Below are 18,178 nucleotides of genomic sequence, written 5' to 3' on the forward strand. Positions count from 1 at the left end.
GGTACTGCTCACTTTAGCTTCAAGAGTTGAGTGGTGCCGGTGAGCATACGTCTACAGATACCTGCTGGAACATTTGCGCTATCGGTAGGTAAGGGTTAATAGGATAAGTGCATGGTACTTGCTGATCACGCTTGGGTCACATCAGGTATTTGTAGACGTGAGGTCATCAGTGCTATCCCCGTAGAGATGTAAATGGACCAGAATAACCTTTTAATTATCTATGTGAGTGCATTCTGCAGAGTAAGCAGATAAGAAGATATCAGAATTATGATTATTCTTACAATATGTCATGTTAGTATATGCAGTGTGTTGTACAGACTATGCTATATGGTGATGCAAGACACATGGGAAATGAAGCATTATTTTTTAACATGACTACACTACCATTAAAGTAGAGATGCACCGATAGGAGTAGTCCCGCACTTTGATATTGATAGCCCATCCTTATATGTCATCAATATCAGATTGATGGCAGCTGAGCTTCAGTGATTGTGAACAGTCACTTTGCGGTATACAGACCGTTGGCGTTCCAGCACCCCAGGCGGTTTAGTTACACCCGCCACCATTTTAAGGATAGGCCTCCAATATGAAAGTCCTGGACAACCCCATTAGAATCATCTTATGACTTGCGATATGAAGATCCAGAAGATGACACTGGTGATGTCTGTAAATAAAGCCCAGTTTCAGCTTTTTATCTCACATTTTGGCACATTTCCACTTTAATAAGCATTTACCCTTAAAATAAAAAAAAATTCTGGCAATGTAAGTCCTTAGGTTGCTCCGTTGTTTAACGTTTTTCCATTTTGTTCAGCCATGTCTTAGATAATGTACTCAGTGGGTAACAAATGCTGGGTGACAACCACTAATGTGATGTGTAAAGTGCTATTAGCGGTGGGCATCAGCGATTTTCACTCATCACCTGTTATAATGGCTATAGACATAATATAGCTTTTAGCCACCGACTGTTCGGGTAACAGCTGGCAAATTGGGTAAAGAGCTTCTGGCAATACTTTTATCTCTCGGAAACAAATACTCCAGTATATTAAAATCTGACATGTCTAGTCCCGGGTTTTCTCTGAAAGTTGATGTCTGCATACAGCCAGATTCCCCGGTCGGTGTGAAATGCGTAGAATCCCCCAATATCTACCTAATGACATTGGGAACCTTTAAGGTCCAGTCACACTAAGCAACTTACCAGCGATCCCAACAACAATAGGGATCGCTGGTAAGTTGCTAGGAGGTTGCTGGTGAGATGTCACACTGCGACGCTCCAGCGATCCCACCAGCAACCTGACCTGGCAGGGATCGCTGGAGCGTCGCTACACGAGTTGCTGGTGAGCTCACCAGCAACCAGTGACCAGCCCCCAGTGCCGCGTGGGAGATGCTGCGCTTGGTAACTAAGGTAAATATCGGGTAACCAACCCGATATTTACCTTGGTTACCAGTGCACGCAGCTACACGTGCAGAGAGCAGGGAGCAGCGCACACTGAGCGCTGGCTCCCTGCTCTCCTAGTTACAGCACACATCGGGTTAATTAACCCGATGTGTCCTGCAGCTACATGTGCACAGAGCAGGAGCCGGCACTGACAGTGAAAGCGGCGGAGGCTGGTAACAAAGGTAAATATCGGGTAACCAAGGACAGGGCTTCTTGGTTACCCGATGTTTACATTGGTTACCAGCCTCCGCAGAAGCCGGCTCCTGCTGCCTGCACATTTAGTTGTTGCTGTCTCGCTGTCACACACAGCGATCTGTGCTTCACAGCGGGACAGCAACAACTAAAAAATGGCCCAGGACATTCAGCAACAACCAACGACCTCACAGCAGGGGCCAGGTTGTTGCTGGATGTCACACACAGCAACATCGCTAGCAACGTCACAAAAGTTGTTCGTTAGCAGCGATGTTGCTAGCGATGTTGCTTAGTGTGACGGGGCCTTTAGGCTCTGTTTTTACATGAAAAGATGTGAGCTAGAGATAATTCCAGCATATAGTGGCATATATTGCCCATAGGCTTTCAAAAAAAAGAATATTTTCTTGCATGATGCCTCAGTATAGAAAAGAGCAAAAGAAAACACTTTTCTATACTGCCCAACAGATGCAATTACCTGGTGAATAAGGCCCTATGTATTATGTATACAATAAGTACATATGCCAGGAGCCCTTTACATGCCTTCCCCAAATGTAGAGGTAAAATATAATATGAACATGGTCTTACCTACGTACAAGAGCAAAACAACTGAAAATGGCTGAAAAGAGCAAAAAGAAAAGCTTCAAACAATGGGCAACTCAAGAAGCGGTCTCATTAATTTGAGTTCTGCTCACTGTAATGGTGGCTAAGTGGAACTAAAGGAGAAGACTGATAGAGATGGAATTAGACATACACTAACTTACAGAATCAGTACATTATAAGGAAAGAAACCTGCAATCTGTATAATGATTACCGATAAGGTTCAGTTTTTGTTTTTCTCATATCCTTTTCTTTTTTGGTCAAGGGCACCCGCTTCCATAGCATACTCCAATCCCATGCTCCTCTAGCATACCCATCTTCATCACCTCCCCCTTGTGGTATTAAATGATAAGTGTTGCCATCTATGACATCTATCAGTGGTACAGTGCATGCGGTTCTGCGGAGTGGTGATGATGAAGGATGAGGAATTGACACGAAGAACAAACACGAACAGAACAAGAATGGTGGGAAAAAAAAAGGGACAAAAACAGAAATTTTTTAGACAAACATGAACATAAAAGATAAAAATCACATTCTTTACCAATAAGGTTCAGTTCTATGCTTGCGTTTGGCCTTTTCTCTGTCACTTAATGGAATTCGTTTCCATAACATGCTCCAGTCCCAGGCCCCTCGAGCAAAACCATCGCTATCCCCACCTTGCTGTGGCTCAATGGTATAAACACTGCCATCAATGTAATCTATTAGCGGAACAGTACAAGCAGTTCTGCCGGGATTCCAGGAGGGAAAATGAATTCACAATAAGAAAAAACACGCAAAATTAGACATAAAATAAGGAGAGTAATATCATTAGGCAATAGTAAATGCTATGAATGGAAATACTTTTACGCCCAAAGTTCACAAAATTATTCTAGGAGTGTTCCCTCTATTGGCAACTCAATCACTCCTTTGTCATTTTTGGACATAAAAGTATTTACATTGATTTTTCTGGTTAACATGGTACCACAATATAATTTTCTATTATACATCATATAACTGGCATAAAAAAACCACAAATATAAAAAACTAAATATTGTGCCGACCACACGATAAAGTGTTAGGGCTGGTTCACACTAAGCGACAGCGACAACGAGGTCGCTGTTACGTCACCATTTTCTGTGACGTAACAGCGACCTTGCAAGTCGCTGTTATGATCGCTGCTTAGCTGTCAAACACAGCAGCCGAAGCAGCGATCATAACCGCGAGAGCAGGGAGCCGCGCACACTGCTTAGCGCTGGCTCCTTGCTCTCCCAGCTACAGTACACATCGGGTTATTTAACCCGATGTGTAGTGCAGCTACATGTGCAGAGAGCAGGGAGCCGCGCACACTGCTTAGCGCTGGCTCCCTGCTCTCCTAGCTACAGTACGCATCGGGTTAATTAACCCGATGTGTACTGCAGCTACATGTGCAGAGAGCCGGAGCCGGCAGCACTGGCAGCATGAGAGCTACGGAGGCTGGTAACTAAGGTAAATATCGGGTAACCACCTTGGTTACCCGATGTTTACCCTGGTTACAGCTTACCACAGCTGCCAGATGCCAGCTCCTGCTCCCTGCTCGCTTCATTTCGTCGCTCTCTCGCTGTCACACACAGCGATCTGTGTGTCACAGCGGGAGAGCGCCTTTGAAGAAAACGAACCAGGGCTGTGTGTAACGAGCCAGATCGCTGCTCAGTGTCACACACAGCGAGATCGCTAATGAGGTCACTGTTGCGTCACCAAAACCGTGCCGTAGCAGCGATTTCGGTAGCGATCTCGCTATGTGTGAAGCACCCCTTAGTGCATCAGATTAGATATGGTTGTATGAAGCTGCACTTTATAACGTGGTAATCTTTGATACATCTGTCACTATACTTCTTGACATGTTTAATTAGATAGAATGGAGTAAAAAAAAAAGATTTGCAGGCTCCTGGCCTCGCTGGTCGTTCATGGTCACTAGTCCAGACGGCTGTGAACGCCTACTTCTTGCTGGCATCCTCCAGTGCCTCTTCTGATTAGTAGACTTGATTTGTGTGTTGCAATGTAATCGATGTCCCCGGGCCTGCTAATCCGAAGAGTCTTCATGAAGGTTGGCAGGCAGTATAAGGTTTGCAGGCCAGGGGGATCAGCGGCCACGGATATCATTATGTTGCCTACTAATCAGAAGAGGCGCAAGAGAGGTCAGCAGAAAGTACGAGGTTTGCAGGCCAGGGGGATAAGCGGCCTCAGACATCATTACATTGCCTATTAAGCAGAAGAGGCGCAAAGGAGGTCAGCAGAAAGTACGAGGTTTGCAGGGTGGAGGATCAGCAGCCACGGTTATCATTATGCTGCCTACTAATCAGAAGAGGCGCCAGGAATGCTGGCAGGTAGTACAGACGTCTAATGTGGCAACCGGAGCAGGGACTTGCAATTTTTTGGGATACCATCATGACTGACTGCAACAATATTGATTGTATTGTTTTTTTGAGGTCTATCTAACAGTGTTTGAAGATGGTACACATTAACTAAAATTATTGTGTTCAGATTGCCTGTACTAATACAACACACACGCAGGCATCAAGAATTGGAAATTAGGAGTTTAATTTTAAGTACTTCAAGGTTGAAGGTGGCCATACGCTCATTGAGATTACCGTTGAGCCCACTGATATTGATGTTTGACCACCTAATATACTATGGTGGCTCCTGACTCTCCCCTGACTGATAATCTAAGGGGAGAAACGAATTGGGAGGTTTGAAGTTAAAAAGTTAAACACCATTATAATGTGTGAATAGGGCAGAGAAGCTGCTGGCCGCGGTGTACTCTAAACTTAAATAAAAAAAAAAAAAAGGGGGGGGGGGGATTGAAATGAACATTGTAAGCCTATGTATGCCAGTGAGCTTCTGTGGGCTGTGAATTGCATCTAGTAGACAGCGGATTCATACATCATATAAATAACAGCCACAGGGCCACAGATTGTGCAGTACGTAAGCATTTCTTTTCATGTCAGGTTCACTGTACGACAGTCCCTTACATGACAATATCGGTGCTAGAAATAAACAGCGATTTTTACGGCCTTTCATTAAATCAAATGGTACAACCGTGCAGGGAAATTAACGGCTATACAAATCTCAGCAATGAATGCATGTTCAACAATAAATGGGGAAAGTAATCAGAGCACATCCATGAAAATAGAACATTTTCCCAGAAATCTACATCCCACACGAACGGTAATCAAATCTTGCTTGCAAAAACTGAAAATGAAATTTCCGAGCTATAACAGCGGCGCAGCGGCTCCTATTCAGGGACTATTTTCATTTCTCTTTTGATTTGATTTAAATCTATTCTCTGTCAGTGTATAATGTGCACAGTCAGAGAGCGCTCTTTATGTCAGACCGTCAGAATTCAGCACTTACTGAGAATAATATCACCAGCGCTAGCAAGTCATGCCAGCAAGTATCACAGGAATGAGCCAAAAAACCTACCAACAAGAAGTGGTGGACAAGCCGTGGCACCATTTGGCTTCTATTTTGAACACTAAGGGCAAGGCAAAAAAGGCCAGTGTGACTCAGACAGTTTTGTTACGTACGACGTTGTTTTGTATACTTTCCTTTCCAGATTCAATATTTATACTTTTTGTCCTCACAAATTTACGTAAAAAGCGGCCTAGTGTGAACATGGCTTTTGAAGATTGGTAAACTTTACAGTGAAGGATGAATTGGAAAAAACTATTTTATGATGTACACCTCTTCGATCCCATGCCTCTGCTCTGTTCCCCATTTACTTCCACAGCGATCACAAGCCACACAGCCTTCACACGCAGCCAATCTGTGGCTTCAGTGGCCAAGAGCCTTATATACACTATTACTTTCAATGAGGCCAGTAATTGGGTGCAGCAGGAAAATTGATGATGTGTGGCAAAATGACCACCAGAGTGGTGGCAATGAAGGGCCAAAACTGAAAAGGGGAGTAATAATATATTTATAACTTTAACAAAAATGTTTTATGGAAAACCCCTTTAAAAACAGAAAACCTGATTTTATTTCTAACAAAACATAATCCCAGCCCAATTTTTATTTTCGAATTGACACAAAAAATGCTATTTGTAACAAGGCCAGTTTTTCTGTTGTCCGGTTTCTATGTGAGAAGCTCATTGATATCATTTATTACGTCTTAGAACTATTTTATATAGTGTCCTTGGATCGAATTTGGGCAACATCATATAGTTGAATAGAATACTTTATGTAAGATTATATAAAACTGTCATCATTTATACAAAATACATGAAGACACAATCTAGGGAAACTTTGGAAAATATTATTCCCAAGTCTAGTGTTATTATTGCTCCTGGAGTTTTGTATTTTTAGCTTCAAGGCAGCTACAACTATTAGACAGTATGTGACAATACACACACAAATAACACCGCATATACACTAGTGACAAAAGGTTAGGGATATTTGGCGTTCGGGTGAAATTTATGTAACACCACCACTACCAAAGACTTGTCTAGTGGCAAAAGTTTCTGATGCAGAGCTCTCTCCTTGACATCTCCAACATCGTTGTCGGTCATCCTTTCCGCCCAGGTGAATTGACTGTCATCAGTGAACTGCACTCAGGCCCACTGGTCCCTCGTCCAGTAAGACAATTACACCTGTGCCTGGTGGTATGGCCAGGTACCTTGCAGGTCGTATAGCATGCAGACCACGCTGATGTCAATGGTTTTGAATGGTCCGATGTGACACTTGGTGCCTCTCAGCTCCTCTAGATTAGCCCATGGAGTTGTGTGGCATTCATCATCCGGATCTGAAAAGCATTGTTCACAATGAAGCGGTCATCAGTGTGGGATATAGCCAAAGGACATCCACTTCTATGCCTTTCTGTGACTATTCCAGTCTTTCCATCTCTGATGCAACCTGCTGGTGACACTCTGACACTCTAAGCTCAGTGGCCACTTCTGCTGAGAACCTGCTGCTTGTAGCCCTACAATAGCAAGGTAACGTTGATATCAAAATATGAACAGCATGAGGAGGTGGACCGTTTAAATACCAATTCTAATTGAACCCCGAAATTTATTGGGCGATTCATGGATCCAAAAAGTGTTATTAATTTTACTATTGAGCTCCTTGTTAGAGAACAGCAAGTTGTGCAAAAAGGTTCTGAAACACTGAACTGTTGGACATGTGCATTCAGAAGTTTAGAGAAGTCCACATTAAGTTCACCTGAAAAGGTTAGAGCGCAATGTAGGAGCATCCTGAAACTTCACCTGAAAGCCAAATATCCCTAACTTCTTGTGGGTCATGTATATATTATACACACTTTATATATGGCAATTCTTTTGAGGACCCAGTTACTTTCCAATTTCCTAAATGTCGAAGTGAAATAAGCACTGTACTATAGAAAGATGTACATCAATGATTTAGGCGTAGACCAGATAATCATGCTGGACTCCTGACCCTTAAAGCCTATTACAATTACCTGCTACAGAACATTAGAAGACTGAGAAAAAAAACTTTAGAAATGAATTTACTTGAAAGAGCTGTCAATCCAGCGGTGTAACTGGCCGGCATGGAAGTGTTCTGTGGCTGTGACGTTACAAAAAAGGACTGTATTGTGTATTGTACCAACTGGACTCAATAGAATATAGGTGTGTTCGTACATTATATCATAGATAACACAAACAGTATACACAAACCCAAGACAGGCGTGATCATTGAGGGTTAAATTGCACATGACTAATCTTTCTTTTTTTCCAGGATGACCAATCCTGCTGAAAATTGCAGGCTTGCCCAATTTTCATGTGTATGGCTGCTCGAATTCTGACTTTATTTTATCAAGCAAGTTCACTGAGCCCACTGCATGGCCGTCTATATGTAACGCACACTGTACAAGGACAATGAATAGAAGCAAGTGCAATGCTTCCCCTTGAAAAATTGAGAAATTTAATGTTACATTATAGCCCAGAATTTAACATTTGGAGGTGGTGTGCACATTTTTAGGTTTTATGTTACATTATATACAGATTATACATTACCTGTCTTTGGCTATGGGAGCTATTAAAGGAGCATACCAATTAATTCCCACTTCACAGTGTGCATCGAGATAAATTAAAACCTACAAAAGATCAATATTACATTACAGATAAGAAAATGTAATGCACTGAGAAAATAATGATAAATACGTGAAAAACAAAGTAATGTCTTGTAACTTTCACACTCGCCACTGGGGCTTTTTTAAACTCAAATTTCCTGATGTTTCAGGAAACAACACATGTACAAAGCCTCAATGTTCAGACCTTGACCCTAATATTTTGTATTGAAGTATCTAATGAGCATGTGCATTAGGTCATTGTGAAGGGAGGGATCAGGCTCAGCTGTGACATTGGTGGATCTGGTGTTATCAGATGTATATATAGGTTTTATCTGTCAGTGTAATCATCTGACAATAAGAAGCCATGCTGAAAACTCTACCTGAGGGCACAATAGGTATCAGCCTAAAAAAGTCTGTAGCCAGTGTGAAAATTGCAAGATTACTATTTCTTTTTCTTCTTTAAAACACTGCCAATTTTTTCTAATGGCTTCTCTTTAAATGTAGATACCTGTATACAAAGTAGCTGAGCATCTGTATGAGACTAGCAGCCACCCAAATCTTTCCTTCCCAGAGTGTATACTACAATATATTAGTATAGATGAAATGTTTCTTCCACCAACTGTAAAATTAAAAAATAAAGGATTGTCACCAGATTTGACTGTTTGACTTAATGAGGCTGGTGTACTTATGTATTTACTGTTAAAGTACACATCAGAATGGTTAAAAAATATCAATATTAAAATGAGCGTAGTATGGAGTTTAGCTAAAGTGTGAGAGAGCTCATGGAGTATATGTGTATTTATTTTCTCCCCTTTCAGCATCATTGACTGCTGCAGCTTGTACTGATCAGTGTGAGATAACAGTAGCAGCAGGGAGGAGGGACATTGAGCTGTCAAACAGGCTGAGAGGGTATGATTCACCAGCAGCAAAGAGGAGGGACACTGAGGAGCTGTAAAAAAAGGCAAGGAGATTGAGTATAAACTTATAAACAGGATAATACAGCCATCATGATATGGATTATCACAGTAAGTACACAAGACTCATCAGGTCTAAGAATTCTATGTAATGAAGTATGCAGTTTATAATGTGAAATCTGGTGAGAGATCCACTTACAGTTGTGATATGTTTCAATGTGATGAAATGGTGAAAGAAAAAATGCTGTCATTGCTTCTTGAGTATTGTTTTTATAGTGTGTTATGTTATGTGTTATGTATATGGTTCTACATATTATACAGATTATTAGGCCTAAGACACATGGCATGAAAATCAGAGCAAGTGGAATGCGATAAAACATCGCATTCCACTCGGACCAATATTAGCCTGTGTGTCAGCACCCATGAGCAATTATTTTATCAGCCCTAATCGGACCGAGAAAACAGTTGCAGCATGCTGCGGGTGCAATACGATCCTAGTTTGTCTCACACCCATTCAAGTCTATGGGGCGAGAGAAAAATCGCACTGCACTCGCAGTACACCGGTGTACTGCGAGTGCAGGGCGAGAATGGCAATAGCTGGCAACGGAGGAGAGAGGGAGATAAATCCCTCCCTCCCCTCCTCAGTACCGGCCCGTCCCCCGCAGCGGAGGTCCAATTGCATGATTGGACCTCAGTCGCAGTGACACTCGGCTCCCGCTGTACTGCCAGTGTGAGCCAAGTGTCATGCGAGGATCGCACTAATCCCCGTGTGGTCCCGGCTGTGATACTACACTTGTATGGCTTTATTTATTTTAGTGGTGTGAAAAAAATGAAATAAAAAAAAAGGTTTTTGTTCCAATTTCTGGAGATCTAACTTTTTTTATTCATCTGTTGGCGTTCTTTGACGGCTTCCTTTTTGCATGGCCAGCTGAAATGGTTATTGGTGCCATTTTTAATTAATTATTTAGCGTGTTGATAGCTTATGGTGTGCATGAATTTCCTAAATGTAATTGTGACAATCGGTAAGAGCACGACCACCTACTTACCTGTCCTAGTTTAGATTTCTGGGCGCCAATGCTTCTTGCTTGTATAAGCCCTTCTCTACGTTCATTCCTGAATACCTTTACCAGCCCGTTCCATTGCTTGATATAATCTTCCAGCCTTCCTTTTAAATGTTCTAGAAGACATACAAAAGCAGAATCAGAACAATCCCGCTCTTTCTAAGCCAAGCACCCTAGATCCGAAGCATATCTATTTCTGTAGACAGAACAGTCACAAGCACAGATACGGGGAAATGGATGGCACAGTATATGCTTGAGTGCGTTTCATCTGTGATGCCATTTGGGCTGAACATTGAAGACATAATGCATGTGATGGCTTATTCCTAGGAGCTATAAGAATTTACATAATCCTCACAGGACGGCTTAATAGAAATTGACAACTGTATTCATTTCACAAGTGATATGCCAACTGTGGTTTGGCCACGATAAAGAATGGATGAATAGTTTCTCTCTTGCAGTCCGGCAAAATGGAAAGAAACCCCGTCCACCAGCCTCACATTACCTCTTTTTTTAGAAGTTGAGGCTAATCTTCAGAATTTAGTAACTTCTCTACCCTTAATATCAGCTGCTGAGAGTAAAGGGTGCTATACATGAGACGAGCTATCGTGCGATGCATCGTCAGGGTCACGGTTTTTGTGACGCACATTCGGCATCGTTCACGACGTCGTCTCATGTGACACCTCCGAGCGACGCAGTATCGCTCACAAATCGTGAGTCGTGTACTCGTCGCTCAGTTTCAAAATATTGTTTAATTAAAATAGTGCCGGTTGTTCATCGTACCCGGGGTAGCACACATCATTCCGTGTGACACCCCGGGAACGATGAACACAGCTTACTTGCGACCCGCGGCTCCCGGCGGCTATGCAAAAGAAAGGAGGTGGGCGGGATGTTTACGTCCCGCTCATCTCCGCCCCTCCGCTTCTATTGGCCAGCGGCTGTTTGATGTTGCTGTGATGCCGAACGTCCCTCCCCCTTCAGGAAAAGGATGTTCGCCGCCCATAGCGAGGTCGCTCAGCAGGTAAGTACGTGTGACAGGGGTTTCAGGACTTTGTGCGACACGGGCAGCGATTTGCCCGTGACGCACAAACGATGGGGGCGGGTACGATCGCTCGTGAAATCGCACAAATCGGTCGTCTCGTGTAAAACAGGCATAACACCAGGCGGCCGGGAGACATGTTCCTGCTGCAGTAAGAAGCCAGCAAAGCACAATCACGGACACAACCGGTATAAAGCCACGTCTTCTCAATATATGGTTTCTTTGCTCATTTATACTCATACATTTTAGGCTGTGCACATGGTGATTTATTTTATGCATTTTTTGGTGCAATTTTGTGAGAAAAACACAGGCCTGTCCTTATGCCAACAAAGTAAATGAGAAATCTGAAGCTTTGTGCACTTGTTGCTTATTTTGTTCTTGCAGATTTGTGTGCATGAAAAATTCTGCAGCGTGTCAATTCTTTCTGTGTTTTTCCCCTGCATTTTATAGCCCTTCCAGCCATTTACTTCACTACAAAAAAAAATGCACGGCACAAAAATGCACCAAAAGACGCATTTGTTTTTTTGGATGCGTTGTTCTGCCACAAGGTGCAGGAAATTTGTGCACCAAATACTCAGCCTGCGCATGATCAATGTTTGCAGAGTTTTGGATGCAGTGTTCTGTTGCATCCAAAACACTGCGATGTACAGTACAAGCATAGTGGATGGGGTTTATAGAAATCTCATGCCCACTGTGCGTGTACTGCCCACAGCGAAAAATGACCTGTGGTGGGGCTTTCAAAGCCGCAAGCATGTCAATCCTTTGCTGCGGAGTCACAAGCGTCCTCCGTAGGGAGAACACAAGCGAGAGACTGCAGCTCACCGAACACTAATTGTGGGCACAGGTCGCTACGGTCTCCTGCGTTCTCCTACGGAGGAGACTCGCGGCCCTGCAGGTCATGATCCACCGCGTCCAGGACACAGCCGGTCTTGATCGTGGGCATGTACGGTACGATTAGTGTCTTATTTTAATAGATGCTGATAAAGTTATTTACAAGTCAATCTGAAGCTGGTCATACCTTAAGCCCCCATATATTTTAGATGGCGGTGGTTCAGCGGACAGCCATCTTACCTGACTTTCCCATACACAGGAGCTCTCAGCTGGCAGAGCATTGCAGAGTTCTCTGTGTAAAATTGTGTTAGACCTGCTGCCAGACATCTCTGGGGTAAAAGAATCAGCAGTCCAAAACCAGAACAATCATGTGTCCCAGGACACCATACATGTTAGACTGTTGGCTGAACCCATCTATATCCGGAGGTTCGGCCAACATTTGTCTAATGTATATGGAGGCCTGTCAGTCAAGCTCTCACTCAGCCTCCCCTGTGATGTGGGATGGGGGTGACAATTAGGTGTCCACGTCACTATACAGCTCAATCTCACTTTCGCCCCTCACTCAAGTGACAGACAGAACACAGAATGTACCCCCAACCAGTCTACACCCAAGACACTCAATGCTGCTACCACTTACCGAAAGGACGATAAGGCCCAATGGCATGCACCCTATGTACTAACTGCCCGCGGGTCACACACAGGTCACAAGCACAAACTACCCTATACATACGTATACAGGCTATTTTTGTGTGACTGTTGATGTATTTGTGGGCGTATTCCTATTGAGGTGGGTGCTATATATTTGGATATCACTAATGGTGTTTTTAATCCCATAGCAACGGCCTAACGTCTCAAGATGTCGGAAAAACAGGGTACTTATTCTGTTCCGACGCTTTGAGACGTCAGGCCGGAAAAAGCTTGTAGCGCCCCCCAGTGACGGAAAATCTCGGGGGTTTCAGCTACCGGGGGTAGCTGAGACCCCCCAGATTATGAATCGGGGTGTTTTTTTTGGACCCCGATAATGTGATCGCCAGTATACACCGTATACCGACAATCACATTAAAAAAAAAAAAGAAATGGCCGGTAAAACTGATTTCTTTTTCATCTGACGTGATCAAACATGTCAGATGAGAAAGAAATATACACCCCTAGTGCCCCCAAGGCCCCCGGTACCGGAGAGCCCCCCCCCCCAACCCTACCCCCCCTCCGGAACAGTCAAAATGTCGCCGAAGCGCACCGAAAACTGCCGCCGCTCTGGCTCTGCATTCATTTCCCTCCGATCTCAAATCATCAAACATTTCAGATCGCAGGGAAATGTCCTCCCCCTGACCCCTCCTCCGGTACACCGGAGCTCTCTGGTCCCCCAGAGCCCCCTCCGGTTCTCCAGAGCCGCCCCCCTTCCACCCTCCGGAGCATGCAAGATGGCGGCGCGCAGCGCACAGTAGCGCGCGGCCGCATTCATCCTGCTCTTTCTGCCGCATGTGACAAGTCACATGCGACAGAAAAGTTGTCCCCAGGTCCCGCCAGGTCTCCCGCCGTCACCCCCGGTCTTCCCCGTTACCTGGCTGCTGCTCCGTCCCCGAGATCACTCCGCCTCCTTCTGGAAATCTGGCGGCGCATGTACAGACAGCGGCTGTCAGCTGGATCCTTGCAAGCAGGGACGCTGACCTTGCTGCTGTACTGTGGACCGGGGGAGAGTGAGTGCAGTAATATGTAGCCACATTCCTCACATGGAGAGCCTGCTGTTCTAGAAAATGGGGGGTACGTTCTGTGAGCATGCCCCTCATATTCTGGAATGAGGTTACTGCAGGTCACTCTGCCCTAGGTTGGAACGGGGCAGTGTGAGTGCAGTATTCTCAGATTACTGCACCCACACTGCTCATGGAGAGCTTACTCTTCCAGAAAATGGCGGATACGTTCCCTGAACGTGCCCCCCATATTCTAGAAGGTCCAGAGTCATCGTGGGTCCTCCAAAATGGATTACAGCGACCGGAATTTGTTTATTTTCAATAAATTGGTGAAAGAGGGAATGTTTCAGGGAGTGTTTTTTCAAATAAATTTTTTTTTTGTCTTTATTTTTTTCTATTACTGACTGGGTTAGTGATGTCGGGTATCTGTTTAGATGCCGTGACATCACAAACCGCAGGGCTTGATGCCAGGTGACATTACAGCTGGTATCAACCCCGTATATTACCCAGTTTGCCACCGCACCAGGGCGCAGGATGAGCTGGGGCGAAGCGCCAAGATTGACGCATCTAATGGTTGCGCCACTTCTGGGGCAGCTGCGGCCTGCAATTTTTAGGCTGGGAAGAGTACAATAACCATGGCTCTTCCACCCTGAGAATACCAGACCCCAGCTGTCTACTTCACCTTGGCTGGTGATCTAATTTGGGGGGGACCCCACGTTTGTTTGTTTGTTTTTTAAAAAAAAAACAAAACGCCTGGGGAGCCCTCCAAATTGATCACCAGCCAAGGTGAAGCAGTCAGCTGTGGTTTGCAGGCTACAGCTGTCTGCTTTACCCTAGCTGGCTATCAACAATAGGTGGGATCCCACGTCGTTTATTTTAATTATTAATTTTTGGGGGGGGGCTAAATACAAGGCTAGGCACCCTTTAGCGCCACATGAAAGGCACTAAAGGGCGCCAGCTTAGAATATGCAGGGGGTGGGACGTTATATTTGTTTGACATCTAACCATTCATCCATTGCAGCATTTTAGGCTGTGCGCCCACAATCGGGGTTTGCAGCGTTTTGGGCGCAGAGTGTTTTCCCTGCGTCCATAACGCTGCCTTGTGCAGTAGAAGCACAGTGGAAGGATTTTTAGAAATCCCGTGCCCACTGTGCTTCTCTTCTCCGCAGCATACACTGATCTGTGGTGCAGCTTCCCGAGCCTCAGCATGGCAATTTATGCTGCGGAGACAAGAGTGTTCTCTGCAGGTAGCATAGAGCTCCACAGCAGCCTGAACCCAAATCGTGGGCATGGGCAGCTGCGTTCTCCCGTGGACAACACTCACATCTTTGCAGGAAGGCTGACACTGTACTAGACGCCGTGTCGCTGGATCATGGCCACATAGCCTAAAAGTGAGAAATTTGTTGCTACAGCAACATTTTTGTGAAGTACCTGTGGATTCAAAATGCTTACTATACTCCTGAATAAAATCCAGTTTCCAAAATGGGGGTCACTTGTGGGGGGGTTTCTGATGTAGATACCCAAGGAGCCCTGCAAATGTGACATGGTGCCCGCAATTTATTTCAACTTTTCCAGAATTCAAATGGTGCTCCTTCCATTCCAAGCCCTCCCATTTATCCAAACAGAGGTTTTTGGCGACATGTGGGGTATCCCTGTGCTCATAAGACATTGGATAACCACCTGTTGGGTCCATGGTTTGTTGTTCTCTCTTGAAAAAGTAAGAAATTTGATGCTAAAGCAACATTGTGAAAAAAATGAAAATTTTCAATATGGCAACCTAAGCTTATCAAATTCTGTGAAGTACTCTTGGATTCAAACTGGTCACTATACACCTAGATAAAAGCCTTGAGGTGTCTGGTTACCAGAATGGGGTCACTTGTGGGGGACCTCCACTGTTTAGGCACCTTAGGGGCTTTCCAAATGCAACATAGCGTCCGCTAATGATTCCAGCCAATTGTGCAGTCAAATGGCGCTCCTTCCCTTCCGAGCCCTGCTGTGCACCCAAACAGTTGATTTTCATCACACATAAGGTATCAGCATACTCAGGAGAAATTGCAAAATAAATCTTATGGTGAATTTTTTCCTTTTACACTTGTAAAAAAAAAACAAGCTACCTGGTTGAACTAACAATTTTGTGGTAAAAATGTATTTTTTTTATTTTCACAGATCAACATTATAAACTTCTGTGAAGCACCTGAGGGTTCAGGGTACGCACCAAACATCTAGATAAATTCCTTCAGGGGGTCTATTTTACAAAATGGGGCCACATGTTAGGGAGCTTCACTGTATAGGCACCTCAGGGGCTCTCCAAATGCAACATGGCATCCGCTATTGATTCCAGCCAATTTTAGAGTCAATTGGCACTCCTTCCCTTCCGAGCCCTGTCATGCGCCCAAACAGTTGATTTCCACCACATATAAGGTATCGCCAAACTCAGGAGAAATTGCACAATACATTTTATGCTGAATTTTTTCCTTTTACTCTTGTAAAAAAAAAAAGCTGCCTGGTTGAAGTAACAATTTTGTGGTAAAAATGTATTTTTTTTATTTTCACAGCTCAACATTATAAACTTCTGTGAAGCACCTGGGGGTTCAGGGTACTCACCAAACATCTAGATAAATTCCTTGAGGGGCCTAGTTTCCAAAATGGGGTCACTTGTGCAGGGTTTCTGCTGTTTACGTACCTTAGGGGACCTCCAATTGCGACATGGTGCCTGCAATCTTTTTCAGCCAAACTTCCTTTCCAAAATTCAAATATTGTTCCTTCCGTTCCAAGCCCTACCATTTGTCCAAACAAAGGTTTCAGACCACATGTGAGGTATCACCGTGCTCATAAAAAAGTGGGTAACAAACCTTGAGGTCAAATTTTTGGAATTACCTCTTGATAAAGTGAGAATATTGATGCTAAAGCAACATTTTTGAGAAAATTATTAAAATTTTCAATATGACAACGTAACGTTAACAAAATCTGTGAAGTACCTGTGTTTCCAAAATGCTCACTATACCCCTAGATAGAAGCCTTGAGGGGTCTAGTTTCCAAAATGGCGTCACTTGTGAGGGGTTTCTTCTGTTTAGGTATCTCAGGGGATCTGTAAATGCAACATGGTGCCCGCAATCTATTTCAGCCAAATTTGCTTTCCAAAATTCAAATATTGCTCCTTCTGTTTCGAGCCCTCCCATTTGTCCAAACAGAGGTTTCTGACCACATGTGGGGTATCGGTGCGTTCATAAGAAAGTGGGGAACAAGTTTTGGGGTCCATTTTGTTGTGTTACTTCTTCTAAAAGCGAATAAATTTGGGTTAGAGCAACATTTTTAGGTAAAATTTAATTTTTGCGTTTTTTCATTCCACATTGCTTTTGTTCATGTGAAGCACCTGAAGGGTTAATAAACATCTTGAATGTGGTTTTGAGTACTTTGGGGGGTGCAGTTTTTAAAATGGTGTCACTTTTCGGTATTTTCTGTCATCTAGGCCTATCGAAGTCACTTCAAATATGATGTGGTCCCTAAAAAAATGGTTTTGTAAATTTTGATGTAAAAATGAGAAATTTGCTGATATACTTTGAATTCTTCTAACTTCCTAACAAAAAAAAAATTTGTTTCCAACATTGTGCTGATGTAAAGTAGACATGTGGGAAATGTTATTTATTATCTGTTTTGTGTCACAAATCTCTGGTTTAACGGTATAAAAATTCAAAAGTTGAAAATTGCTAAATTTTCAAAATTTTTGCCAAAATTCAATTTTTTTTTCATAAATAAACGCAAAAAATATTGTCCTAAATTTGGTACTAACATGAAGTCCAATATGTGACGAAAAAACAATCTCAGAATCACCGGGATCCGTTGAAGCGTTCCAGAGTTATAACCTCATGAAGTGACACTGGTCAGAAGTGCAAAATTTGGTCTGGTCATTAAGGTGAAAATTAGCTCCGTCACTAAGGGGTTAATATACTTTTGGATCAATAAACTTCTTTGATATTATTTATTGTGGCGTGTTGACAATTTCTGCTCGTCTTCTCTTGTTATGCCATGTTTCTACTAGCATGAAGCACCCCTAAAGCTACAGGCTTCATTGCTGTGCTGCTCGGTTCACTATTGCAACTACCATAGAGTCTTTACAGACACTTAGTCCTTCTCTGCCCCAGGGACATGGGTTACAATGTGCACAAGTCCCATTTGCTTGGGTCCCCAACTATTGTCAACATAAGAGATAGTCAATTTATTAGATACAGTCCATTACTGGGGAGGAAGTGGAACATTACTCTCCACCCAGGGAGGGCTCTTTATTACCCACGCACACCGCCCCTTACCCCCTTCACCTATGATATAATATTACACATACTATAGGACTTTTTCCTGAAAGATGTTACAGTCACAGGATGTCCTG

The 18,178-nt window shown here is 43.6% G+C and overlaps 1 protein-coding gene across 2 annotated transcripts in view; it reads right to left on the reverse strand.

Moving 5' to 3' along the window:
- Positions 1 to 18,178, reverse strand: part of GALNT7 (polypeptide N-acetylgalactosaminyltransferase 7) — a 258,190-nt gene that overhangs the window by 61,309 nt on the left and 178,703 nt on the right. Inside the window, exons 4-6 of one of the 2 annotated variants that reach the window (XM_075347204.1) lie at positions 10,225 to 10,355; positions 8,209 to 8,288; positions 2,766 to 2,948 (exon numbers count right to left, since the gene is read on the reverse strand). In XM_075347204.1, coding sequence (XP_075203319.1) covers positions 2,766 to 2,948; positions 8,209 to 8,288; positions 10,225 to 10,355 — 394 coding nt within the window. Of the gene's footprint in view, positions 1 to 2,438; positions 2,622 to 2,765; positions 2,949 to 8,208; positions 8,289 to 10,224; positions 10,356 to 18,178 lie in introns of both variants that reach the window. The other variant, XM_075347203.1, reaches the window with a different exon arrangement.

This window comes from Anomaloglossus baeobatrachus, chromosome 1 (assembly GCF_048569485.1).
Source record: "Anomaloglossus baeobatrachus isolate aAnoBae1 chromosome 1, aAnoBae1.hap1, whole genome shotgun sequence".
NCBI classification, from domain to species: domain Eukaryota; kingdom Metazoa; phylum Chordata; class Amphibia; order Anura; family Aromobatidae; genus Anomaloglossus; species Anomaloglossus baeobatrachus.